The sequence below is a fragment of the Haplochromis burtoni genome, unplaced genomic scaffold, assembly GCF_018398535.1.
Source record: "Haplochromis burtoni strain Fernald_Lab_line unplaced genomic scaffold, NCSU_Asbu1 Contig_64, whole genome shotgun sequence".
NCBI classification, from domain to species: domain Eukaryota; kingdom Metazoa; phylum Chordata; class Actinopteri; order Cichliformes; family Cichlidae; genus Haplochromis; species Haplochromis burtoni.
The window spans coordinates 222,155-249,113 of NW_024582425.1; the positions used below are offsets into that span (position 1 = coordinate 222,155).

Consider the following 26,959-nt stretch of genomic DNA (forward strand, 5'->3'; position numbering starts at 1 on the left):
CACACTCAATTATTTCTGGATGCGTTCTGCCTGCAGGAACCTCCTCGCATGTCAAACAGCTTCATCACAGTGCTGGGGAGGCAAACGCAACCTCTGTTTTTGGACACTGATCAAGGAGGGTCTCTCCATCAGCTCCTTTTAGCACAGTGTTCATTTGTTCCCCTATCTTCCTTTCTAAAAGCACTGTAAGCCACAGACGGGCAATGATCTGCTACAAGGCTACGAGAGAGCTGTCGATGTGAGAATTGAGAGATATTGTTGTGGTTCTGGGGGAGCTTCGATGTGGAACTCTGCTTGTCTCTGCATGCTGCTGCGTGGGTCTATTTCTGCCACAGCAGCTTTTGCATTTCACTCGTGTCACTGTTTTCATGTCTGGTGAAGAGTTATTTGAGTGTTGCCAGTGTTGAGTGTAGCTTAGGTTTGACCTCAGTTAAATTATTACACTCTTGCAGGCACTGTGCTAATGAAGCCCCTTCAAAAACAAGCTGAAAACACTTCAGGTTTTCTAAGTGTTTGAGTTGATGACATTAAACGCTCTGTTGACCCAAATTAACAAACTTTCCACTTTATTTTATGTCCCTCATCTACATCTACACCCTCAGGGGTAGGGGTGCAGTACAAGTCAATTCATAGACAGGTACAGTCTTCACAAAGTCTTAACTGGGGCTCATTAATGTACAACAAGATCTCTATGTGTAGTTATTTGAGGGCCAAAAACGTTTCCAAGCAGTAAAGGAACAACTGTGCCATTATTTCATCCACAGTTCACCATACAACAGCACAGATCCTGTAGCACTCATATCAGACATGCATGGACAACAATCTAAGATTAAAAACGGGTTTAAGAAGATCAACACAACACAACAATCTCTGAACAGACACGTAACCTGTCCAGCCGTCGATCATATGCTGACTCCCACAGTGGTGCTCGGTTAGCTTTCTCTACTTTTTTAAAGATGTAAAAAGGTGTAAAAAAAACCCAAAACAGACACACTGCCATCACCAGTGTGTGAATGTGTGTGTGAATGACTGAATGTAGTGTAAAGCACTTTGGGGTCCTTAGGGACTAAGTAAAGCGCTATACAAATACAGGCCATTTACCATGTAAGGTCAGGAGAAGGCCTGTGTTTGACCAAAGAAAAACGATTCATTTCTCTTGTGGATTTTAAGGTTTTACTGGTTATTTAAGTTCAGTTAAGAAGATTTAATATATCTGACAGCTTTTAATGTGTATGTGTTTTCTGTAATGGTGTCACAGTGTTAGAAGCTGAGCTTTTGCTCAGTTTTTCCTCTCACATTGCAAATCAATCCATGTTTGAGTTGGCTGTAGGTCCAGGTATATAGAGATAGATTTGAGTAGAAGAGCTACATAAATATCAGTCAATTTCCAAATGTATGAATAAATATGATAATAATATATAATATAAATACATTCTGTACCTAATTTTGACAGTTTTTTACTATTTAGCATGCATTGGATCACTAGCAAACCAGTCAGATATAGTTAGGGTTGGATTTTAACCACATGTTAAACAAGCCAAGTGTCAGAAACCTGAAGGAGTGGCATTTGAATCTGGTCTTTAAATGGATGTTTTCCTTACAGTTCTTTTCATTATAATTTGTTTGGTTATACCAAAGTGGTGACAATTTTATATGACTGGCTACGTTTTAGTCTCGTAACCCGAGTCCTGCCTGTGCCTCTACACAGACCGCCAGCCTCCGGGTCGATATCAAGGGCTAAAGTCAGTTTCACTAGAGATTTAAGGCAAGTTTCCACAAATGTAAGACTATGTTTGCAACACCTCCAGGGACAAGAGAATAAAATAAGGAACTTTTTTGTTTCTAAGTGTAGTGATATTCGTGTCTGGAATTTTTTCCCATTGGTGTTATTTGCCCAGGCTTTGTGATATCAACCTCTGAGACGGGGCCCTCTGCCCTCGGTTGAATGAATCTCCCTTGATGCGTGATAACTGCATGAAACAAATCACAATTTCAACAGCAACACGTCAAACAACCACTAGGCCTCAAATGACTTTTGCATTCACTTCTCGCCATTTAACAGACATGTGAAAGTTCACTGATGAACAGGAGGCTGAATTGAAGGATACTTATGGATCATTATTTTGAGTGATTATTCAGGCTTGTTGTAGAGGATTGGTCATCACGGCCGTAATTATTCCCTGATTTATTCCCCAGTCATACTGTGAGATTGGATTTGCGGGTGACAAAGTGAGGAAGGCTTACAACGACTTTGGTGATCTCCTGAATTTTCCTTGCAATGTTCATCCAAGCTTAAAGTTGACCACACCAGCAGCTGTAGCTGAAAGCTTATACCAAACGATTTCCATGAACATTGATAGGTTGTCACCAGTTTATGGATACAGCTACACCATCTACTCCAGATATGGTTATGTATGGCTCCAAAAACCATCAACACTTAAGTCTCGTAGCTAAAGGAACCTACAGTAGGAAATATTACAAACCTCAGTATGTTATCACACTGACATGAAGTATTCTTCATGCTGAACATGAATGTTGATGCGGTTTTTACTCTTCTGTTCACTGGACTGATACAAGTTCGCTTCCTTATTTGGGATTGGCACAAGAGAAACTAGTTTCAGTGTAATGAAGGAGCATTTTGTGCCATGAACAGGAAGTTGAAGTACGGATCATTATTTTGAGTGATAGGCACGATAAGTTCATTACCTGTTTTGTTGCTCCATGTTGACAGTATAATTTATGGCCTACCATATTCTCTCACCCCAACCAATCACGGCAGATGGCCCCGCCCCTCCCTGAGCCTGGTTCTGCCGGAGGTTTCTTCCTGTTAAAAGGGAGTTTTTCCTTCCCACTGTTGCCAAAGTGCTGATCATAGGGATTCATTCTTTAAAAGATTCTTTAAAAAATAAACATATGTGGCTGTCATTAAACTTCCATCTCAATGGTTGCTTATTCTCATGTATGTATGTTATCCATCACATTTATACCTGAGCATGTGTCATCCTTCAAAGCTCCCGTGGTTTTCTTCAGATCCTTCGCCACCGCTCCCACATCAGCTGTCACTTCCTGTAAAGTTTCTCCTCCTTCGTATTGATGCCTTCGTCTACGTGCCTTTCCCCACAGGAATTTGTTATTGTGGGGAGTCCACATCACACATGACATTTGACATCAGTCATCGAGCCCCCTCTCGCTCCCAGTGGAGAACATCTCACAGCTATAGGTAATGGGGCCGAGATGAGAGCTGAGAGTAGGAGAGGCAGCTCGTGTCTTTAATGGCTCCCTAAACGGCAGGTTCCTCATTTTAAAGAAGGCCTGTCGAGGATTTTATTTCGACTTGTCACTGTGAGACTAATTGATAGAGGAACGGTTTTCTTCTGCTTCTACTGACATTTTCTAACAACCATTTTCCCCGCTGCCTTTTTTGAGGTATTATGGCTGAGAACTCTTATTATATAGGTCCATATTGCTTTGAGACTAGAATAATTTGATTATTTTTAAATGTATGTCTGTAATCGTGGCGTCGGCAATCTTGGTTTCATGGCACTTGATGCACGGAGAACCCTGCAAGAGTGATTTAGTGTGTTTTTTGTGGTTCGTTTGTTTTAAATGAAATTATGGAGTTCATCAACATCTAATAAGCCATAGGAAAGCCTAAAGAAGTGAGGGGGTGTGTAAGAAAAGGAGAAAATGGGAGTAGGGAATTTGTTTTTGGTTTTCTTTCTTTTTAATGGCCTTCTTTTCCGGCCCATCAAAGACAACTTTGGACAGGAACATCTATTTACTGGGTGAACCTTCAAAATAGATTACTTTTTCTCTTTTTCCACAAACACCAATTTCCAGGGCTGAAAAACGAAAGCCAGCTTTCAGACGTGTCAAAATCTGCAGTTCGTCTAATGGCCCCTTGAGGCTGTCAACAATTCGTACAGACTCCAGCGTTAAAATGCGAAACTTTATAGCCCTAAAAATCTACAGAATGGTTTTTGGGATCTATCCATACCCTTTCATAGATCATGTTCTATAGCGAGTACAGGGTTTATTATATTTTATTTATATTTTTATCTACATTTCACACAGCGTACCGGCATGTTCAGAATTTCCATATATATAGTATATATTTCTTTAAGTGCCTTTTCTGTTTTCTGTCTTGCAACAAGCCCTCTCAATTATCTTTGTGCTCTTGGTGCCTTTGGAAGCATTTTGATGGGATTAGCTGAACAATAACACGACCTGCTGGTTTTTATCACTCGGTTATCATCTGCATTAAGTCTGTGACTTACACTGACAGCCCAAACTAGCAGCCTAAACTTGTTAGCACTCTTTTGTGCATGTGTAGTCGTTACCTGCTCCAAAGAACAAGCATCACAAAAGCCAAAATACTAACGCTGAGCCTTTAAAGTATGGCCACCAGTGAGGAGGTGCTACACCTGAACGTCTACAGCGTCCGCTCCTTCCTCATTAACTGTTTTATGCTTCTTTTGTTTTCGCAGCTCTCCTATGGTTCCAGCTCACCAGCCCTGTCCAACCGCCAGCGTTTCCCGACATTCTTCCGCACGCACCCGTCAGCCACCCTTCACAACCCCACCAGGGTGCAGCTCTTCAAGAAGTGGAAGTGGACTCGTATCGCCACGATTCAGCAGACCACTGAAGTCTTCACTTCCGTCAGTACCTTTAATCTTCATCACTCTTTTGTCTTCAGCTCTCTCTTCTTGCTTGCTCACTCCTGGCTTTATGGCCTGAGCCTGGCTGCTTGCTTGCCAGCCTCTGAATGTTTGTTTATGAGCAGGCCAGGCTATACACCTTTAAGCAATCTCTCCTGGCGATTGATGGAGGATTTTTTTTTAAGTAATTTGTTGGAGTATTGCTTGTGAGAAATATTGATCTGGCAGGACACTCTCCTAGCCATAGCGATCGATACCAGCGTCACTTGGGTTGGTTCCTGTAATGGAGGTTAATGATTCTGCTCGCTCTTCCTTTCCTCCCGCTTCTCGCATTCTTCTTCTTTCCAGTCATGTCTTTGTCAAAAAATCTATTCTCTCCCATGCTGTCTTGTTTTTATTTATCATACATGCCCACAGTCTCCATCCCTCTCTTGGTGTTTCTCATGTACACTTCAGATTTATTTATTTCCCCCCCTCTGGACTTAGCTGCATTTCTTTTGTCTTTCTGTGTAATCTCAACCTGCCTTCTCTCTTCATCTCTCTGTTCGGCCGCCTCTCTAACCTCCTCTTCCTCCCCCCTCCCTGTCTGTCTTCGTCTGTCCTTCCCTTTCATGTGGCAGACTCTGGATGATCTGGAGCAGAGGGTGAAGGAGGCAGGCATCGAGATCAGCGTTCGCCAGAGTTTCCTCACCGACCCGGCTGTCGCTGTCAAGAACCTCAAGGTGCTTTGATTAAAAATTCACCTCAGCTGCTGGTCGTCTCGCTCCCCCCCTCCTCTCCCCCTCTCCTTTCTCCTCTGGCTCACAGCTGCACACGATGCCATTAGCATAGAGGCGATTTGATAGAGGAAATTAATGCGCCATGCTAATTAGCAGCTCCCGAACAGCAGCATGTGCCATCCTGTGAAGCGGCAAGACTTTGGCACATTGTGCTGCCACATCAGACTGCACTACTGAAGTTCTATTGTTGCTGCTGATGTAACTAAGCAATGTTTTGTTATGATTTGATGCAGCGCCAGGATGCTCGGATCATCGTGGGGCTCTTTTATGAGACCGAAGCACGGAAGGTGTTTTGTGAGGTTGGTACCTTTTCCCTGCTCAATTGATCCCCGAACGCCCAACCTGACTGGCTATTAGAAGAAATTGAGCTCTGTAATGGGCTCTTTGAATGTCTGAATGAACGTCCTTGTTTGGCAGCGATACAACACGCTCAACTGGGAATAATTTAGCTTTCTCTTCATCCTTCTGTGCTGCAGGTGTTCAAGGAGAAGCTCTATGGGAAGAAGCATGTGTGGTTCCTGATAGGCTGGTACGCAGACAACTGGTTTAAGATCAAAGACCCGGCCATCAACTGCACAGTGGAGAACATGACGGAGGCCGTGGAGGGTCACGTGACCACCGAGATCGTCATGCTGAATCCTGAAACTGTCCGTGGAGTCTCCAACATGGTGGGAATGCAAATGGCTCCTCTATTTAATGCATTAAAGAGATTAGTTGTATTAATCAGGGAAAACATGTGTAGCTTGATCGACAAATAATGAGTGTTGGTAACTGGATTACAGAGAAAACATCGCAATTCAAAGTAATTAAGGCAATTTGATCGAACGATGGTGTTTAATGAGCTTATAATGACATTAAATAGAGCTCACCTGTTCTTTGTCCAGCACTTTGGGGAGCCGGTAACACATACAATGCTTTGGTTCATGTCTACAAACTAATGACATTCCCATCAGCCTCGCCTGTGCTTTTGTTGATTAGCAAAAACACAGATTTATACTTCTTGGCTGCCACCAACTTCTTTGAAATGTTTCAATATTCATATTTAAAGTATTGAAACTTGATAAATTTCCAGCCAATTTTCCAGCTTTGTGGTTTGTGGCAAATGCCAGATATAGCAGCGATTCAGCTGTAGATAGTAACAGCTGTCAGGAGACGGCTCCCGACAGCTCTGATGGAGTTCGGGACATGACCTTGGTGCAGTTGCTGTAACAGATTATTGAATTGTAAGACCTTAACTCTAACTGTGTGACAACTCACCTGCATGAGTTCCAGAAAAGTAGATTGTGATTAAGCGTAAGGTCCTCACAAATCCCGTCTGTGTTGGCAAAAGGCCTAATTCATAGTTATGAATATTTAATGAAGTTAGCGCTGTTGTGCCGTGCGCACAAATGTGTGTAAATCTGCACAACTCCGATGCTTTGGAAACGTGCAGGTATTTAATGAAGTCAAACAGCTGGAAGCTGGAAGGGCGCTTTGAGGCTTAATATTATTTGGCGTGTTTGTTTGGGCAGCGTGAGAGAGTGCAAGAGTGAAGTCAAAAGTGCCAGAACTGTGAGTTGGCAAACCTGCATAAAAATGTAATAGAAAAGGAAAGATTTTTATTTTTAATCTCTTTTCCTTTCCTACACTCATAAGGCAGATTCAGGATGCTCTGCTCCTTTGAATTTGCGAGACGTGGTCCAGATCAGATGGGTGCAGTACGCACCAGGTGTCAAAACCAGCTGTACCAAAAATCGGGGAATGTAGAACTGTTGAAAACATAACACGAGGGAGCGTCACTTCACTCGTGCCACGCCCGTCTCCTCGGAAATCTGTGCGTGCAGACAGATCTCGACACTCGCATCTGCTTCCTGGCACGACAGCTGAGGTTTTAAGACAGACGAGTGTGCAGAATGTTCTTTTTGTCTGGGCTCTAAAACAAAACCACCGCTAACATCAAGTAATATTTCATCTTAAAGTTAGCTGGAGGAGCTGTAGCTGGAGGATTTGTTGCAGACTGTGTATTAAAGTGGGGATAATGATGTAAGTGTACACGGCCACGGCAAACAGCGCATGTGGGAGGGTTAACTCACGTGTACAGTACAGATGTGCGCCTGATGTGAAGCGCCCTAAAAAAGTCCAGGCACATTCATTTTTCCTTCTTTTTTTCCTCAGTTCAATACCTTCATATCATTTTGTGACGTCCCCAGTTTGCACATAACCACATCTTTCACCTGACTTTACATTTGTGAGTGAGGTCCACATACCTACATGGTGCGAGATAAATGGGCAGTCAAAGCCCCAACAAGTTCTGCTTTGAATGGCACGCAATAATGAAAGTCTTTTTGCCATTGTGACAAACAATCATCAGAAACTCGCAGTGCATGACGCGCTGCCCACTTCTCTGTTCATTGGTCACAGTTTAAGGTTCCCCTCTTCCCAAAGTATTTCCAAACTGACTCTACTGGAAATCGCTGGGTCACAAATGCCATCATTACAACTATATCACCACAGTTGTTCTTGCTGGCCTAAATGTTCCCTCTGCTGGCCTACAGCATTACATTTTATAATTTTGAAATGCTGTTAACGTCTCATTTTTATAAAAAATATATATAGAAAACAGCCTAAAAGAGCTGCTAGTTGTTTGTGGTCTCTGTATGCTCCTCTTTTCTCTCTTCTCTTCCCCTCACCCCACCACCACCAGTCGCAGCAGATGGCTGCTCCTCGCTGAGCCTGGAGGTCTCTTCCTGTTAAAAGGGAGCCGTTCCTTCCCTCCATCACTGTGTCAATAAAACTCAATGGAGAAAAAGACTTTTAAAAAATGAAAAGGACCAAACAAGTGGTACTGATATCAGTCGGTTTGTGCTCTGTTCTACTAATTGGAGTCTGTCTCTTTCCTTGAATTAACAGTGTATGCATAATATAATCAAATTTAGTATATTCTCTCTCGAACCACACCTGAAATCTTTACCTGGAGACGCACTTAGTGCTCTTTAAAGGCACTTTGTCTGTTTAAATATAGTTCACACTTGTCAACACAATTTGAACACAACCAGCGTGACTTAATGTCCAAAAATCCTGGGCATGGTGTTTAAGCAATGTTAACTGAAGTTGGTCTATGGCCAGGACTTAGTGTGACGTAATGTCATTTTCCTGTAATGCTGCTGTGAGTCAACCGGGAAAGTCATTAAGAGGTGGCCCGGGAAAAGGCGAAGCTTCCTGAGGAAAAACGGGAAAGATTAGAAGAAATATTGGAAGTGAAAACAGCAGCTGCACTCATCTGAAAACATTCACGTTTTAGTTAAAATATGCAGAGAGTAATTACAAAAAGTATTTTATTAATGAAATGAAAGCGATTAAAGCATTTTTGGCTCTTTTTTTTTAATTGCTTTAAATGTAATTTAATTTGCTCGCACCGCAGCTTCAGGCGATCGCTTGTAAATAAACAGCTGTGATGGCTTCCTCCTGTCCTGTTGATGTGTATTCTGAGCCGTCATTCATTCACTGTTGCCAGGTTTCAGCTCTTATATATCTGGATCCTCGTGAGGCACGAGTTATTTCAGGAACGGCTGGCATGTTAAGAACAATAAAGTCATAGCTTCAGTGAACTTTGCATGACCTGAATCGATAATGTGTTTGCTAAACTGCTGAGAATGCCTGGGAGTTTATGCATTTAAATTATCAGCAGCTCGCTTTTTCTCATTTTTGTCCGACGCTCATTTAGCTTCTCAGGTGCAGTCGCTCTCCTCTGTTTACCTGCTCTAATCCTCTTACGCCGTCTCCTCTTCTCTCCCTTTTCCCTTTTTTCTTCGACCTTCTCCGACTGCCGTGGATCATCCCGTCATTCTTCTTGTTTACCCATCTCTCCTTTACCATTTCCTCGTCCTGCCTTTTCTCACCACCACCCTCCCCTCCATCCCTCCCTCCTTCCCTTGCACTTCATCAGCAGCTGTTGTTTATATTCATACAGCACCTGCCACTACCTGCTGCTTTAGCTGTTGACGAGTGCTGCTCAACGGGCGATAAGAATTACAGCCAGAACTCCTGCTCCCTGTCCGTCTATTCAAATTCAATTTCTAAGTTTGAAATTGGCATAGCACTCTTAGATAGAGCACTCAGATTAAACTACTATGCCAATACTGCAGGGTCTGCAAAGCACATTGTCAGCTAGTTTTCAGAAGGCAGTGGCAGATTTAAATGCCAAATGCCAAGGTGGAATTTCAATTAGACGAATTTGACATAAGTGAATTGGAGTGTGTGTAGGCCTAATTGGCCTCAAAGAATCCACAGAGACACAATGATGAATGGTAGCAATAATTTCCCATTGCGCGTGTATCCAGGCTTTCAGCGGGAGATAATTTTGATTGGTGTTTAATCACAAAATGAGTTCTAAACTCAAATGCTTGTGAGAAAAGGAAAAAGTTGGCCTGTCTTAAGATTACTGTAAGAGTGTAGCAAAGCAATAAAGATGCCTGGGGATCAACCGCAACCAAAGAAAGAGATGTGACAGATATGTGTGATACAGTTAACGATCAGCTTCCTCACCAAAGGTTAGATGAGACGACTAACAGGGCACGTAAATGAATATGAGGATGGAGATTTTCTTTTTTCTTTGTACAATAACTTTAAATAAATAAAAATGTTACTTTCCCACTATGAATCTCTTCCGAGTTGCAGTTGCTTAATTACGTGGAGTCGGGTGGAATTTAGTTTCTTTTGAAGTCGCTTTATTTTTGATCCTTCGTTAAGGGCTCTGTTCCAGAGAGCAGGTTTCATGAAGATTCCGTTTTTTAACCCTGAGATGAAGCTCCGGGGTTTCTGTTCCAGAAAGAGAGCTAAGTTAAACTTTAAGTCGGTTACCATGGTAACTGACTCTGTGAACCTCATCGGCTTGCCTGGTTTCTCTGAGTTTCTCTGTGACTCCTCCCCTCCTGAGCAGGAGGGGACAGCTGGTTCCCACCTCAACCAGATTTTTGTGCTTTTTTTCTTGTACATTTCCCACCTGCCACCTTTCTTTTTCTTCTCACATCCACTCATTCCTGCGTATTATTTTTAACGACTGATCAAGTTTAATGATTCCCAGGCTTCCGGGAAAAGGTGCTGGAGCTCCTGATGGGTTGTCTATCACTGCAAAGGAAGTGATTTTTGGTACCAGAAGCTTTCTATGAGCTTTTTATTAGTTTTTTGTTTTTTAAATTTATGTGATTTGTTAATGGTCAATACTTGGACCATGAAATCTTGGAATTAATATCTGCATACCCTGTCTACTCAGGAACCCTGGAGGCTAAATCACCAGACTAGCACATGATAAGCTTAGATGGGCATACATTTGCATAAATAGGGAAAACACAAGTAAAATCTTGTTTGATAAATCCAAACATGTTTTTCAGGGAGTTCTGTGTTTCATAAGTCTTTAGAAACACATAGCGGTTAGCTTAGCCGACACAGCTCTGAATACCAGAAGGCTATTCTGTTTAGAAAAGTAAAAGATCAATTATTTAGGGTCCTGTCCACATGAGGGGTATTGAAAGGGTCCAAGTGCCCCTATGCCCAGCTCTACTGCCCCTCAAAAGCCCCTCTGGCTAGCCCAAGTACTCTCTAGCCAGCACAAGAGACCCTATGGTTAGCACAGATGCTAATCCTGTGTGATCCTAAAGCATAACTCCACCATTAAAGTGGGGCCCACTCCTGACATGCTGCTATTTGCTATGCACCCTTCCTCTTGTTAGCATATATTTTGGCAGACAGATATCAGTTCAGGTTGGCTGCACATAGAAGGAGCTTTTTTATTTCATCATGGTAGAAGCAGTATTTATTTATTCTGAACCAAATTTATTTTTAACACTCCAATCTCCACCAAGTTCAGCTTGTCGCAGAGAGATGGTTTCTGACTCTGAAGCCGCTCACTTTTTTCCTCGGTTTATTTGAAGTGGGAACAAGTGTTTACTACAGGAGAGTAAAAATAAATCCTAAATCAAATACACACATTATAGTGAATACCAGAAATGACTTCCAAAGATCTGAGGGTCGATTCATTTGTTGGCTCTTCAAGTTTTTTGCTTTAGTTATGTGAATATCTAGCAACACAAATAAAAAACGAGTCAATGTAAACCTTCTTTGCAGTGTTGCATTTCTTGGCTCTTTGATGTCCTCTCTGTCTTCCTTTTCTCAGACATCACAGGAGTTTCTCGCCGCCTTGATGTCTCGTCTGGGAGGGAAGAACCCCGAGGAGACCGGCGGGTTTCAGGAGGCCCCTCTAGCCTACGATGCAGTGTGGGCGCTGGCACTAGCCCTTAATAAGACTGTGGCACCGCTGAAGGCTAAGGGCCGACGTCTGGAGGATTTCAACTATAACAACCACGACATCACGTCCGAGATTTACAGGGCCCTCAACACAAGCTCCTTTGAAGGCGTCTCGGTAAGTGCAGAAGATGTAAGGAAAGGTGAAAGAGGAGCAGTGGCAAAGAAAACATCTGCTACCCTGTAGTTAGTTAGTCCTCAGAAATATGATTTTTAAAAAATCTAAATATTTAAAATAATGTTTTGTCTGGCCCCTAAAGCTATTATTAATTAGAACAATTAGGTTCAAATTATGCAAAATCAAATAATGTGAAATATAAGTAAATACCCCTTTTTTGACTAGAAACACAGCAATAACTTTCATACATTCACCAGTAACTTCACGTTTTTGGCATTTTCTTCTGATTATCGTCCCTCACGTTTTGCACCGCTCAGTCCTGAGCCAGCTTCAGCTGCTAACAAAAACTAGCCAGCATTTGCACATCACCTGAAATTCAGAATTCATTTAAAAATCTTAAAATGACATGTGGCCTCTACACGGCCAGGCTCACATAGGCTCTTACAGAGCAAGTCTGCTGAGAACTTATTCCAGCGATCGACCTCTCTGATCAACTGTTCCACGCTCTTCTTTCAAAGGTGACCGCGCTTTTGAGGCAGTAGCTCCTAAAATTGGAACAGCCTCCCTCTGCCCATCAGCTGCTGAAAACTCATTTTTACAGCTTATTTCCTGAATCACTCACCAGTTACTTTTGCTTATTGCTTATAAAAGAGCGTATGTTTGACTGTGGGATATGTAGATTTCTCTAATTTACTTCTTTAATTTGTGTTTGTTTGTTTGTTTTTTATCCAAACTGTGAAGCACTTTGCAGCGGTGTGGTTCCTGTTATAAAAACAACAGATATATGAATTTACAGGATACATCAAATTATTTTACATTAACTTTGACAAAAGGCATTTCATGTCACTGAAGAAATGACACTGAATAATAATAATAATAATAATAATAATAATAATAATAATCATAATCATAATCATAATAATAATAATAATAATAATAATAATAATAAAAACCAGTTATAAAAGTATGGAAGTGGGGATAAAATAAAAGCCATGCACAGTCTCGTGTCATTGGGTATAATCTATTGCAGTCCAGTGCAGCTGCTCCACCAGATGCCCAACGAGTTTCCAATCACTGAGCATTAAAAATGAATTTGAATATTGTGATTTTTCCACTTTGCATCTTGGAGACGTCTGCCAGCACATTGTGCACCCCACAAAAATGGACACCTTCCATGCTGTGTTCCAGTTAACACTGGGCACTGATCGGAAGGGACAGTTCACCCCGAAATGTCATTTACATATTTTTGCTCTGCCGTGTAGTTCAGTTTAATCCTCTAGATTGATTTGGTGTGAGATGCCCACAACTATCACCGCACAATCTTTCTGCTGTCTGTCATTCTGCTGGAAAACATCCTATTAAACAGTCAGAAGCATGAGCATCTAAGAACACGTAGTTGCATGCATCCTTCTGCATAGTGATTACTTTGGTTCCTACAATTGCATAAATTGAAATTGCTTTAAAGTTTGTGGATGTTTTTGTGGATGGGTATGACTTCTGGAAAGAGACATTGCTGCTCAGTTAAATTGTATTTTTTGATGTTTTGAACACCAAGGCGAGCGCAATTTACTCCATTATATGTGAGAGGGAGAGAGAGCCAATGCCTCAAAACTGGACAACTCGCACAAAAACAGTCTGGATGGATACATAGCACAACGGGCTAGGGAAACATGTAAATATGTATGGTGTATGATCACAGAGAAGCTGTGAGGGTCTGTTTTGAGAGACAATCACGTGCTCATGTGGGCAGCTCTGTGCTGGATGATCTGATATCCTCGTGTTGGTGTTGTTCCCAGACCATCATGAAAATGTTGTTCCAGGTTCAACATTGCAAGTGACCAATCACATTGTTGTGACGTTATTCCTTTGCGCGCCAAGCCATTCGTGCATTTATGAAATTCCAATGTTGCAAGGACAATATCAATTCTGCTTACTGTTTATTAAAGGGTTACGGTTAGGGTCAGGGTCCGTTGATCGGCGGACAGAGGCGGTTTCACGCAGCTTTAGAACAGTTTTTTGTTTTACGCCGCTTTTTCCCGAAGTCGCAAAAGTATGACGTCACAACATTCTGATTGGTCAATTGCAATGTTGATCCTGGAACAACATTTAGTATGATGATCTGGGAACAACACCAACACGACGATATCAGATCAACAAACCACGAAGGAGAGTCGCCTTTGAACTTAGTGTGAAACCTGGAATTTGACAGATGTTGGCTGTCTTTAGCTTGCAGAGATCATGCTTACTTACTTCTTCTAAATTCATTTGTGCTACAGAGCTCCTGTTATGTCTTGTGCCTTTTTTAGTCACACAGTTTGGTTTATTTTGAGCCAAGCTAATAGAAAGATGCACAAGCACATTGCTGTCTGGGCCCTTTGTTGCCGCCACAGACATCCGACAGTCTGGCAGTTGCCCTTGAGAGACGGGCGTTATGGTCAAAAACACCTGCAGCTCTGCTTCAACTATTACTTCTAACTACCCTGAAAGATATGCAGGCCACCATTTCTGTCTCAACACAAGTTCAAGAAACAGATTATATGAAGAATATATATCATATCTGCTCCCACCCCCCGCCGCTCCTCCTTTGATGCAGTGTCTCACTAAATCGATCTGTTGTCATTGATGGCTGAGCTCTTCTGTATGCTGTTCCGCTCTACATCATATAGCGCTAAATGTACTGTACATTACTACGTGAAGATATAACAATCATTATTTGTCTGCAGCAGCGCTGAACTGAACTTTACCGGTTGCCTGGTTTAAAAGCTGTTTGCATTTCTTGCCCATTTCTCTTCATCTCCGGTCTGTGAGCTGCAGGAGTGGTGTTAATCTCAGCAACCATTGGCAAAGAAAAGAATAATAACTAGTAATATTCCCTGAAATCCAGAATTATGTAGTTAAAAATTAGGCTTTTTATTTGCAATAATGTCAAGTTTCTGCTTTTTGAATGTGTCTCAGGGCCAGGTGGTGTTTGACGCCCAGGGATCCAGGATGGCAATGACTCTTATCGAGCAACTGCAAGGTAAAGCGCTTCTACGCTGTCCTCCCACGTTCAATTATAGTTGCAGAATCTGGACTGAATAATAAATGTCACTCATTGAAGAAAATCATTGCTCAATTTATTCAATGATGCATTGATTGCTGCTTTCAGCGCAGTCCGGAGAAAAGGCTCAGTTTAAGGGGCCCTTTAACTGCACATGTGAACGAGCTGGGTGCAGTGCGGTGTTGACTCGAAGCTTCACTCTAATTGGGCACCAGCCTTCGTTTTAAGCTGTTTCTGGAAATGGCATCCTATTTGTCACCAGTGACTTAATGAGTTTCCCTGCATGGGATAAGGTTGAGGATTATTTTCTACCTCTGTTCTCTTTGGCGTCCTAACGGATGAGAATTTATAATCCTGCCCCTTTCCCCTCACATTCGGTCTCATATTTCCTGTTGTGGTGTCGGGGTAATTTGACATCCACAATGAGACGACCTGACTCGAATCCCTGAATCACTGTGGGACCTCATCAGTATTCCTGGTCAAGACTGCCACATAAGCGCCTTTTTTTCCCTCTCTTTCTTTTCTCCTTCCACTCCCCTTGGTGCTTCTTTGTTTGTCCACCTTTTCATCCGTCGATTCTTTTGCGTATTCATTATGTGCCTTTTCTTTCTGTATTCACATATTGCACTGCCTAAACGGCAGCGGTATAAATATCAATGTTTATCAGCTCTCTCGAGGAGCAAATTAATTACAGAAGCAATGCTAATTAAACTTCATACCTTTCTTGCTTTCTTGTCTCTGCTTCTCAAACATGTAGGAGGCAGTTATAAGAAGATTGGTTACTATGACAGCTCTCAAGGGAACCTCTCCTGGTTTGGCAATGATGTTTGGATAGGTAAGATGGATTTTACGGCACCGATCGCTCAGCTTCCTGTGTCTGTATTTGTGTCCTGTATCATGCCGTGAGTCAGCCGGGTTACATGTTTGTGCTTTGACTTCAGACCTCCGCTGCGTGGCTTAATTTAGCCTCCTTTACTGTCTAAATGATGTATAATCACGGTGGATTTTTTTGTAACCACTTGTTTAGATGAAGCTAGTTATTTGGATTCTGACGCTCGCCCTCAAATTAGCCGGCTGCGCACTCACTGTCCAACATGTGTTAAAAGTGTTGGCGCAGCACATGCACTGTAATCAAACAGGCCGGCGTCCTACTGTGAGTTAGCCTGTTTTTCTTAACCTATATTTGTTTCCATGCTGGCAAACTGGCACCATTAAAAGTAAACCAAAGTGGCTTTTCACAGTTACTGCTATTGATGTATGATATTTGTCACTGAATTAAATACATGCCTGAAAAAAATTCAGTTTTAATCCAAGTTTTGGAGTAACAGGGGCATCTGTTCTCTGATTTTAAACCCTTCAGTCGAAGCACTTTTAAATTTACAAGTTATAAAACACCCCAAATTAAACCAGTGATGACTCCACAGCAAACCATGGTAAGCTGATCTGCTGAGACCTGCAAGTTAACATTTCTTATTCTCGCCTAATCAAAACTGTAAATGAGAGAATAAATAAACCGCCATCAGTCAGAGATGGGACTACAACAACAGTGACGCACCCATTTTAATAATGTTAGTTGCAGGTGGCCTTGACAGCGTGTGCACTGCGCTCAGAAACCTCCAAAAAACTGTCAGCAGGTTGTAATTGCCTGGTCCAGTAACAGAGACCTTCAGGGTGGAAAGGGTTAAGCAAACTCATGGACGATTTTTCTCAATGCACAGCAGAAATGATGTGTAAATGTCAATGACTATAAAAATAAGTGTAGCCTGTGTGTGTGTGTGTGTGTGTGTGTGTGTGTGTGTGTGTGTGTGTGTGTGTGTGTGTGTGTGTGTGTGTTAGCAGAGTTTTCTCTCTGGAAGTTTTGGAAGTTTTCAAAGTTTGTTTTAAAGCTGATATAAACGCATCAATGTGTCCCAGATAGCGGACACATTCTGGCCCTTTTGGCACTTATGGATCAGTAAAAGCACCAACAAGTACTGTGTGGACTGAACGCGGCCCAGAAGTAATGAAGTGGCCTTGGCATGTGTTGCAGGAGAGGTTATTATATTATGTGGGCCAGTTTTCAGAACACACCTCATATCTGTCTAATAAGTTAAGGCTCTGTTTGGCATGAGGCAACCAAATGTGGCCCATTTTAAAAAAAAACAAAAAAAACACACACACAACCAAATTGTGCAATAAATTTTTGTGTATATAGAAACTTTTACAGTAATGCATGCACTGTGCACTCAAACATATGCAGTTGTAGAATAATAACATGTACACATTCTGCTTTAAAGAGCAATGCTAATCCAGTAAACCACAACAATACAACCTCTGACAGTAGGAGGGAATAAACTTGATTTTCTTGTTCCAGTGCAATGTTCTCCTAGGAAAACTTCAGGCACTCGTGGGGTTTTTCATTTAGAAATATAATAAATCTAAAGATTTTTGCAGACCCTGCGGTGGCATTATCCTCCCCGCAGCGTGACAGTGTGCCACGCCACACCACCCCACAAAAACAGCTTGAAAAGGCTCAAAGATCACATCACAGATCCCAAGGTGTTGACCTAGCTTCCAAACTCCCCAAATCCGATTAAGCATCCCAAAACAACCTTGCTACCCATAAACCCCAAAGGCACTGCCGCCATTTTCCTGGTATCAGAAACCACAGGCGTCCCGTGTGAGTGCCCCTTTGAGTCAGGTTTTTTTTTTTTTTATAACATAAGGAGGACCTAAACAAGATTAGCACATGCATTGGAGCTTTTGGGTGTGAGCAGAGTAGCAGTGGAGGTCTACACAATATTAACAAGAAAATGCTGTGGAAGTTGCTCAGCAGTCTCTCCACTTAATAATTTTTGTGATTAATATTTTTCTGATGAAGAATTAAAGGGTGCCACCTTAGTGCTGAATTGGACCAAGTTACTGAAAACTAAAACTGTGAAAATATGCACTTTTCCAGTTTGATGTACATATAGTTCAGTTTGACAGTTTAATTTATGGGATGCTGTAGCGACGGTCCTCCGGGCCTTATTTCAACATTTTGTCCTTGCTGACACTCAGAGCTCCAAGCTCGTGTAATCCCTGGAGGTGGAAGAGTTTTAGCCGATAAAAGAGGGAGGATGGATTTTTTTTAAGTTAATTGCTGTAGTCCGGTGCGAGGGGTTTCACAGTGCTGCAATGGCCTCCATACACTGTGCATCGCAGCTCAGTTGTTCATCTCTTTGCCTGATCTTAGCTTAGCTTGCCTCACTAACCAACCAAGTTTCCTTTTTTTTTTTTTTTACATCTTTCTTCTGCATAAAGAAGCTCGAACTCAAGCCAAAAAGCCCGAACCTGTGCTTTAACTCCTGCTGCCCATACTTGAGTTTACTGTGAAAACCTATTAGCGATGATTTGCCTCAGACACCAAGACGAGTACTCTGGATGTTTACTGGCCCGTCTCTCCCTGAGGAGGTGACATACTTGTGCCTGGACAGAGTGTGCCACTAATCAATCCTGCACGCCAAGGCAGCCCACAGAGGGACGCCTTTTTTTAGGCTTTTAAGGAAATGATCTGTTGCCAGGGCTTAACTGAACCCAGAAGAGGTAAAGTTTCCAGGTCAGTATCAGCATCCAGGGACAGGTGACCTGTTTGCTTGTAGGCGACATGTTTTTCCATCAGGCCGGCTTCCAGCTCTTTAGTTTGGCTTGTTGCAACGTGACAGGCTTGATGTCAGTCTAGTTAGAAGCCGCTGATGTGAAACTGACATGTTGTCCAGAGTGTCAGAGGTGAGTTTTGTTTGCTTTTTTAAATGAGCTTCTTCTTTTCTGTTTACCAAATAAAGACACATCCAGCTGACATCTACTTGTTGAGAGGAAATGAGTAATTTCCTGCTTTCTGGAGCTGACTCAGTTCGGGGAAGTTTTCTTCTTGACAGCTGGGGTGGAGGGGATGGGGGAAGGGCGTGCTTGATGTACTGACAGGGTGGAGTAAACAGCGCGGTTTTTAACTTAACCCCTGCGCTTGTTTTCCTTTGTGTTTACCACGCCCCTCCTCGCGTTGCTTTCTCACTCTCTGCACGGTCGCCCTAACAACCACTTTTTAGCTCAGCTCTTGTTCTGATCGCTGTGGCAACTGTTACAGAGCTGGGTCTCCATGGCAACTTCCCGTCCTGATTCCCTGATCAAGGACGGAGGAGGGCTTAGATGCTGCAAACACGCTGACTGAATGGACAGTTGACACATATACGCCGTGCACCTACTCAGAGCTGTAATTACTACGACTGTACATTCATTCAGACACGTACATGGCTTTCCACATTCTGGAATTTTAAATATTCCATATTTAAAGTTGACCTTTTACGGTCATTTTCAGGCCTATGGCTTTACTTAGAATCTACTGCAGCACTAATTCATCACAATCCTTACTCATCTCATACTGGAGATGAATAAGGATCATGCACTGAAATCTGAAACAAGCTTCTGCGAGGTGACCGCATTAGGGATATATGCTCTCAGTGACATCATACAGAGCCAAGCGTAGAAAAAGTGTGTGAAACGGAGCATCAATCTGAAGTGTTAGCTTTTCACCTCAGAGATTATGTGGGAAATTACAACAGTTGCACTTCAAAAAAAATATTATAACTATAGCTATAGGAGCTGCAGTAAGCTCAGTTCTTTCTTACACCACTGCCAGATCTTTTTTGTTTTCAAGCTTGTGGTCTTCAGTTTTTAGCAAGGTCATTCTAGAGTCTCCCAAACCCACAGTCATCATGGGAGGAGTATTTTAATTATAAAGTGTGTTGGATATTTCCTGTCTATAACAGAAATATGTGAAGGTGTGTTGAGGTGTCGAGGGAAAAGCAGCTGGGTGAATGTAGAGTTGCTAAAGCATTCTGAGCCTTGCAAACCAAAAATAAAAATTTAAAACAAAGGAAGTGCAAAGATGATGTAACTACTGTAATATTCTCTCTTTGTGAAACTTTAACAAGCCGGCAGCGAAGCTGGCAGCGTATGGCACGTGTCATACTTCCATATATCACAAAAACACAGCTGCACTTCACACATAGTGAGTGTAACATGTACAGCATTGGTGATGTATGTTTGGGTTCAAATGACAAAATTGGACAGAAACTGTGCGCTTTATCAGATTGTGCCTTTAGGAAACACGGACAGAGAGAAAATATTTCTGAATTTTTCACATCCATGTTCTCTTGACTCGTATAAATTGGGGATGCTTCTTTTTAAAGAAGCAACGATGGCAGATTAATTCATTTGCAGATTATTTACTGACTTGAATGATTCATTATTCAACAAGTATACTGTTTCATGTTGCACTGCAAATCTGTGCATTCAAGATGTAAAGTACATGTTCAGCATTTTTACTTGATTATGAGAACAGATGATGTTTTTCCTTTCAAACTACTAAACGGTTTATCTGTTAAGGACTAAATGTTGCACTGTTTCAACAGACTTTAGGCTCTTCAGTGCTTTTGTGCAGAATTTTTGTCGCCACCATCAAATCTGTTGCTAGGAGTTGCTTAAAGGTCATCATCCGATATTGGGTACATATGAACAGAAGCATCAGTGATCCCGTTTATTTTAAATTTCCCTTTAATGTGTCTCTTGTGGCTTTGTGAGTCACGCTGTTTTGGAGGGGATTTCTTATTTAACAGTGTTGCATTTTGTTTGTGTTGAAGATACAAATTTCTATTCATTTCTAGTTTTTATTTTACCACATGAATAGACTGTTGGTCCTGCTGGATTTGATCCATGTGGAGAGTAATTTTGCCAGTGGAGATCTTAATCAGAAGTCTACACATAAATTTAGCTGAACTTGTGTAATCACATGAAGATTAATTGAGGGATATGGATGGACTGCAGGTATCCTGAATGAAGATCCCTAATGTCCCAGTTTCTCCTCATCCTTTCATCTCACTCAAGCACACAGTTTGATTGATGTACAAATCAGTCAGGACCACTATAGTCAAAATAAGATGTTTGTTTCCATCTGCTGTAAATTATGTTTGACTAAATGTCTGCGAGAGCAGCAGCAAGACATCAGCGCAGAGCAGAGGAGGCATCAGTAACATCAGATGTGACGTGATTAAGAGGAGCTTGTAGACTCACAGCAGCTGTAGACCTTATGTGAAATTAGCCTGTTGGATGTGTAGACGGGTATCAGCTGTGTAATCAGCTTATGTGGGCTGGTATTGAGATCAGATCTCTGCGGGCCGACTGATCAATTGTGTTAAAGAGAGAGCTGAACCTGAACGTTAAACTTTTGATTTTGTGATCGATTTACACTCCTACCCTCACCCACGGCCACGAGCTGTGTGTAGTGACCAATGAAAAAAAGAAGCAGGTGAGCAGCTGAGGAAATGAGCTTCCTATAGAAGCTTGTTTAGAGTGAGAAGCTCAGTCGTTTAATGAAGACACTCCTCCATTAAAAGGAGCCAGATTCGTTGGCTTAAGCATCCTGCTGCGGTTCCTCCTTGGCACTTTGTAGTGTAGAGGTGACTCGGGCATGTCTAAGTGAGGTGAAAGATTATGTGTCCGGGCTGGCTTGAGGCCACCTTATTATCTCCATGGCCGACTGAGTAGATTGATTTCTAACTACTTAAAAAAATAAAACCCTTTATTTCCTCTGGTTTTCCTGCCATACCTCTTTAATTTAACTTGGCACACTGTCTTATATTGTCATTCTTCAGTCAGATGTCACCAGACACGAGCTGGCTATGTGACTGCAGTGACAAGCATCTAAACACAGCATGATTGGCTCTCTGACACTCTGCGACCCCCAAGGGGACGACACTCTGACACTTCCCTCTGACATCTGACACATCAGCTTCATGCAGCGCTGACACTCCCGCCCTGTTTCCTCTCTGACATGAACACACACACCGTCTCCCTCTGTTTTTCTCTCTCTGTGTGTGCCTAAATGCACCCTGGCACTCGTTCACTATGTTCTCTCATACTTACTCTATCGATCTGCATGCATGTGAATAATTAGACTTAAATTCGCATAAGCATCCTCACACACACACGCTAACACACATCTGCAGGCAGTCTCGGATTTAGGCAGACAGATAGTCAGAGGCTGTTGAGTGTAAAACGAGGCTCCCTGTCCATCTGCCCCTCTTTGAACTCTCCTCACAGAGGAATTCTTCTGGTTTAAAGCTACACAAGCATGAATAATTTGGTCGTTGGTCCACTCGATAAAACCCTAAAGCTTCAACTCTTAATTAACAAAGTTGTCTTCTTGCTCAGTACATTACTTTACAGTATGGTAATTACTGAAACACACATTCAAGCACAAATCGGTGGTTCGTGGCTGTGTGTTTCACAGCATGCTGTTCAACCGTGTCAGAAATTAAAAGCGTTACTAGTTGTTCCAAAGGGCAGAAATCACTGTCATAAGGAGGAGAGAGACTTTGATTAAATTAGGATACCAAGGCACGTTTTCAAACAGTCAGTGTGTTTCAGTTGGCTGCACATGGCAGATATCGCTGGATCCAGAAAGAAAAGAGAAGCCTGCTTTCTTGTGTTGAAGTTGGTGTGAATGAATGTCGCGCTGCGGGTTTTAGGAGGCTGATGAAAGGCTCAGAAAACAGTCATTTAATCTTAAATGTGCAGTCAGTCATTTTTTGTGGTTATTTAATAGAGTAAAAAACAGATATTCTACTCATAAATATACATAGATTAGTGTATAATTGTCTTCCAGCAAACTGATGTGTTCTCATAAACTCATAATTAATCCATTAAAAGTAAATAGGAGCGCATAAATAGGGACATTTAAATCATCCCTGCGCCTTCAGACTCAACATATGAAGTATTACACCGGTGTTTTATCCTCTTCATGTCACATCATCCTGTTCCTCCTCACCCCAAACCTCAAAAATAAAGTCAGGTTTCTAACATGGAAAAATACGCTTATTTATTCCCAATATTCTTGCGACCCTCCAACTCTGGACAGCTGACAAAATCCAGCTGAAAAACACCAACATCTGGTTATAAGCTAACATTATGCAGTGCCTCTGTAGCCGCTTTTGCACATTTATGATTTTTATATCTTGAAGGTAAAATTCTAACAAAACAGATTCTATCTTTGATTTATTTCATTGCTTAATGTGTTTGAGATGGACGTGTGGTCACATATGCATATATAAATTAGAAGGCAGATCATTGATAACAGCGTCACCGGTCGGTAAGTATTCTTTTTGGTCTGAAGGCAGTTTGTGAAATAATCAGTCTTGTTTATTTTTCTTCCTCAACATGATTTGTCAAAGATTATTTCATGTATCTGAGCACAACCTTTGCGCTCTTTCATCTTCTGATTTGTGTCCATATATGTAAAATCAATATGTTCTGGATTGGATTTAGATTAGAGGGGCTGGAGGGATGTTCATGTTCCTTCATGTTGTCATAGGTTACTGATTGCTTGGCCATTAACACCAGTGCGGAAAAGATGCTGGTTTGGATTTAAATACAGTTGTTGTCTTTCAAAGCTTTGCTGACACACACACACTTTCTCTAGACAAAATACATGCTTCAAATATACTTCCTATTGAAACCCATTACTGGAAAAACTGTGTTAACTGGCATGACAGAATGTGACACTGTGTGACCATTAACCCCAAAAAATAGATACTAAAGAGAGAAGCATCACTGTCTACTGGTATCATATAAATAAAACTGAATAGAGCTGTAGGTGGAAAAAAGTAGAGCAAGAGCCGACGTGTCCTTCCTCCAGGGATAAAAATAAATAAATAAAAATGACACACTTTTCCAGCAGTTCGACATTTTCAACATCTAGAGTGATTATTTCTTAGAAGCTCGGTTATCCCCTCTTTATTTTTAGGATAATGCTGATTTTTATATCAGCTTTTCTTTTTAAAACACCATTAACTTTTAAATTTTAGAGATGAGCTAAATCACAAAATGAAAAATCTGGTGAGTACAGACGAGAATGAGACGCTATCAGGTAGCACTGTCTGCTCCACTGGCAGTAAAAGCTCAGACTGAGCACAAACTCAGATGTAGTACTCTATTTTCTAAACTGTCTCCTTGAAAGATCCATTATCACCACTACCCTAAGAACATATAACCTGTAACCACACCTATTCACACTCTTACAGGGAGGGGGAGCGTAATAGCCGACCTCTTGAGGTATCAATCTCCTGGCTGGGGACAGCGCTGCTGGGCTTTCTGTCATTTTTTTAAATAATGGCTGGATTTCTTTCTGAATTTGAACCTGGACAAGTTTTTTTTTTCTGCCACAAGTTTCACTTTAGACTTTATTTACATGATGGACGTCGACATAATGATGCCAGCCCATTGGTTGGTGGACTTTACTCTGTAGCACTTGATGAACTTTTTGAGTCCAGACGGTGTAATATTTAGATGAGAGGGTGGAGTGCTAGCTATCAGCTAACACCAGTGAGCTTGGTTAGCTTCTATGTATGTAACGCTCAGACATGCACAGCTAATTAGAGAGACACTACAAGAAATGAACCAACCACAACTGACACACAAACTTCCTAGATGGTCTGCATCTCACTGTATTTTATATTGTTTGTCGAATGATTTGATGCAGAGTTGGACCAAAGCTGGTTTACTAACTCGCTTTGCTGTGTATCGTGGCTCACTTCTCCTTCAGTAACTACTTCACTGCACCCACATTCCCCCTTTTTGTGGATGACTAAGTAAGGTGACCGCAGCTAGCAGCGTTTTTCTTGCTGTTGCGGCAACTTCTCTGACATACTTTCCACTTCAATCCCGCTAAGTCACACTGAGTCACTCACACAGGTGCAGTGAAGCTGTGGTTACTGGGTCGAGCGAAGCACTGGTGAAGGAATTATTTTGAATTTAATTGGCATTCTGTTGTCGTCTCTGGCTCCCGCTCCTCTCCTCGGCTCTGTTTCCTGAGCAAATGCTAGCTCCTCTGTGGCCTCCACTGTTACTCACTGGTGTTTGTTGCTGGTCTAATGAAGTCAGTGCTGTTTGGTGCTCTTATCATCATGATATTTGATTTAAACGGTGTGCTGCATGTTAGAAAGTTAACCGTGGTTTCTGACTGAGACTATGAATGCTTTTGGCCATGAACAATGAAAATGTGATAAGATAACCTTTTCACAACAAGGTCCGGTGCACTGACCATCAAAAAACTGGACTGACTCATTTAAAAACTGGAATCTATCCACACACCCCAGAACTGTTTATCTGTATGTGATTTTCAATACTGCAACGTTGGGCATTTTAACATGCATGTCTGACTTGTATTTTGTGCCATTGCCAAACGGCCATTAGAGGAACTGCAGTTTTTGGCACTTCCACACACAGCAGCACATATGATTACGTGGCATGTCGAGTCATGACTACCTGAACAATGAAAGAACTTTTCTATCAGCACCAAGTGACATGCTTGAGACTGAGAGTCTTTTTTCAAGAAAACACAGCATGTTTTGGGGTTTTTTTTTCAGGGCTTTTCAGTGATGGACAGATATTGAGATTGTGGCCTCCATGATTTTCTTCCAGGTGAAATGATCTGTTTTCATGGTCTGATCTAGAAAAATGCATTTAGCTCAAAATATTATTCAACTAGTTCAAAAATACTCACCTGAATAAATGACAGGTGGACAAAAACGTTTTCAAAGTATAAATTATAACCACACAATCTCACTACCTCACACTGACACTTTAATTTAATAAAATCATGCACATTCATACCTCGGGGGGGAATTTAAAAGCATCACGCCACCAACTGCATGACGTCGGATTGTGGGAGGAAGTCAGGCAGCGAGAACGCGCTAAGTCCACACAGAAAGGCCTCGGCCAGACGCTGGATTTAAACCAGGAACCTTCTTGCTTCAGAAGTGCTAAACATCGTGCTGCCATGCAGCTCTTGGTGTGGAGGTTATAATTTATAATGTATGCTTTAAAAAAAGAAAAGCATTATTAAAAGCTTTAAGCTGTCTTATCGTGGTATTCTTTTACCTGTTGTCACTATTCCAACTGATGATGATGTTTCTGACCACAATCATCAGTCTCTGCAACATCTGTGCACCTGTCAGGTTTTCAGAATGCTGACGTGGTACATCGTATTTGGACAAAGTTTCACCAGTGGCACTTTAAACTGCTTCATCCTAATTTAAGTATGGCTTTCTGACCTTATTTAAATGCCCATCAGACACTCAGGATTCATGTTATTCATGTTTAAACATTTCGCCTGCTTCTAGACTCCTTTAAATAAGAGAAGGAGAGAGAGAGAGAGAGAGAGAGAACAAAGGAGCAGTTTGTGAGAGCGAGTGAGCATGAAGGCAGAGATGATACTTCAGTTTAGATACTGCTGCATTATTGAATGTAATTTTGTGTTTAAGAACAAATCTTTTAACACTGAATGTTGAATCACGGTTCTTCTCCTGCTCTCTTTCACCCTTTTCTGTAACTACTGAATCTATCTAATAAAGATAGAAAGGCGATAGAAATTGTCTTTAAAAATGCATCGAATCAGCCTGAGAAGCTTCAGTGACTCAGTCATTATGAAAAGTTATCAGGAGTTATGGTTTCTACTTAACAACACTAAATGGTACTTTAATTATTAGATTCTTAATGCTGCTCGAGCAGTTTGTGCAGTCGTGTATTGAGACATTCATTCATGTTTAGCGAGGATGTGTAGAACCGCTGCTTTGGTTGCCATTGTCTTGGCCTCCGTTGCAAATATAAGGAACCGTGGATTTGCTTTTAACCAGGATATTTGCTCCGATGCACACATAGAACAAGAAGTCTCTGTTAGTCAGGCATCTGAAATTGAAATGAACTGTGCAATCATCACCGGCACTGACTGGTCATGTTCACAGAATAAAAGCAGGAAGGGCAGTGGAATAGCAATGAGCGGTTATTTCCCAGCCAATTAAACAAATGACTGTTTTCATGATTAATGGACTCATTGTTTAATCTTTAAAATGACACAATTATGAGAGAAGGCTCTTTCATCTAAACATGTCTAATCATCACATTTAAGAAGCTGGAACCAGCAAAAACGATCAAACTCAAACATAGTTGTTATGAGGGGGTAGCTATGGAAACAGGCAAGTTTTAAGCATGTTTCTTGTGACATCACTCACTT

General features: G+C 41.6%; 1 protein-coding gene across 7 annotated transcripts in view; it reads left to right on the forward strand.

The window, feature by feature from the left end:
- gabbr1a (gamma-aminobutyric acid (GABA) B receptor, 1a) overlaps positions 1–26,959 on the forward strand; it is a 128,132-nt gene that overhangs the window by 69,150 nt on the left and 32,023 nt on the right. For all 7 annotated transcript variants that reach the window (XM_042221285.1, XM_042221284.1, XM_042221283.1 and 4 more), the window contains 7 exons: positions 4,488–4,658; positions 5,279–5,380; positions 5,671–5,736; positions 5,914–6,105; positions 11,589–11,834; positions 14,790–14,853; positions 15,632–15,709. In XM_042221285.1, coding sequence (XP_042077219.1) covers positions 4,488–4,658; positions 5,279–5,380; positions 5,671–5,736; positions 5,914–6,105; positions 11,589–11,834; positions 14,790–14,853; positions 15,632–15,709 — 919 coding nt within the window. The remainder of the gene's footprint in view (positions 1–4,487; positions 4,659–5,278; positions 5,381–5,670; positions 5,737–5,913; positions 6,106–11,588; positions 11,835–14,789; positions 14,854–15,631; positions 15,710–26,959) is intronic.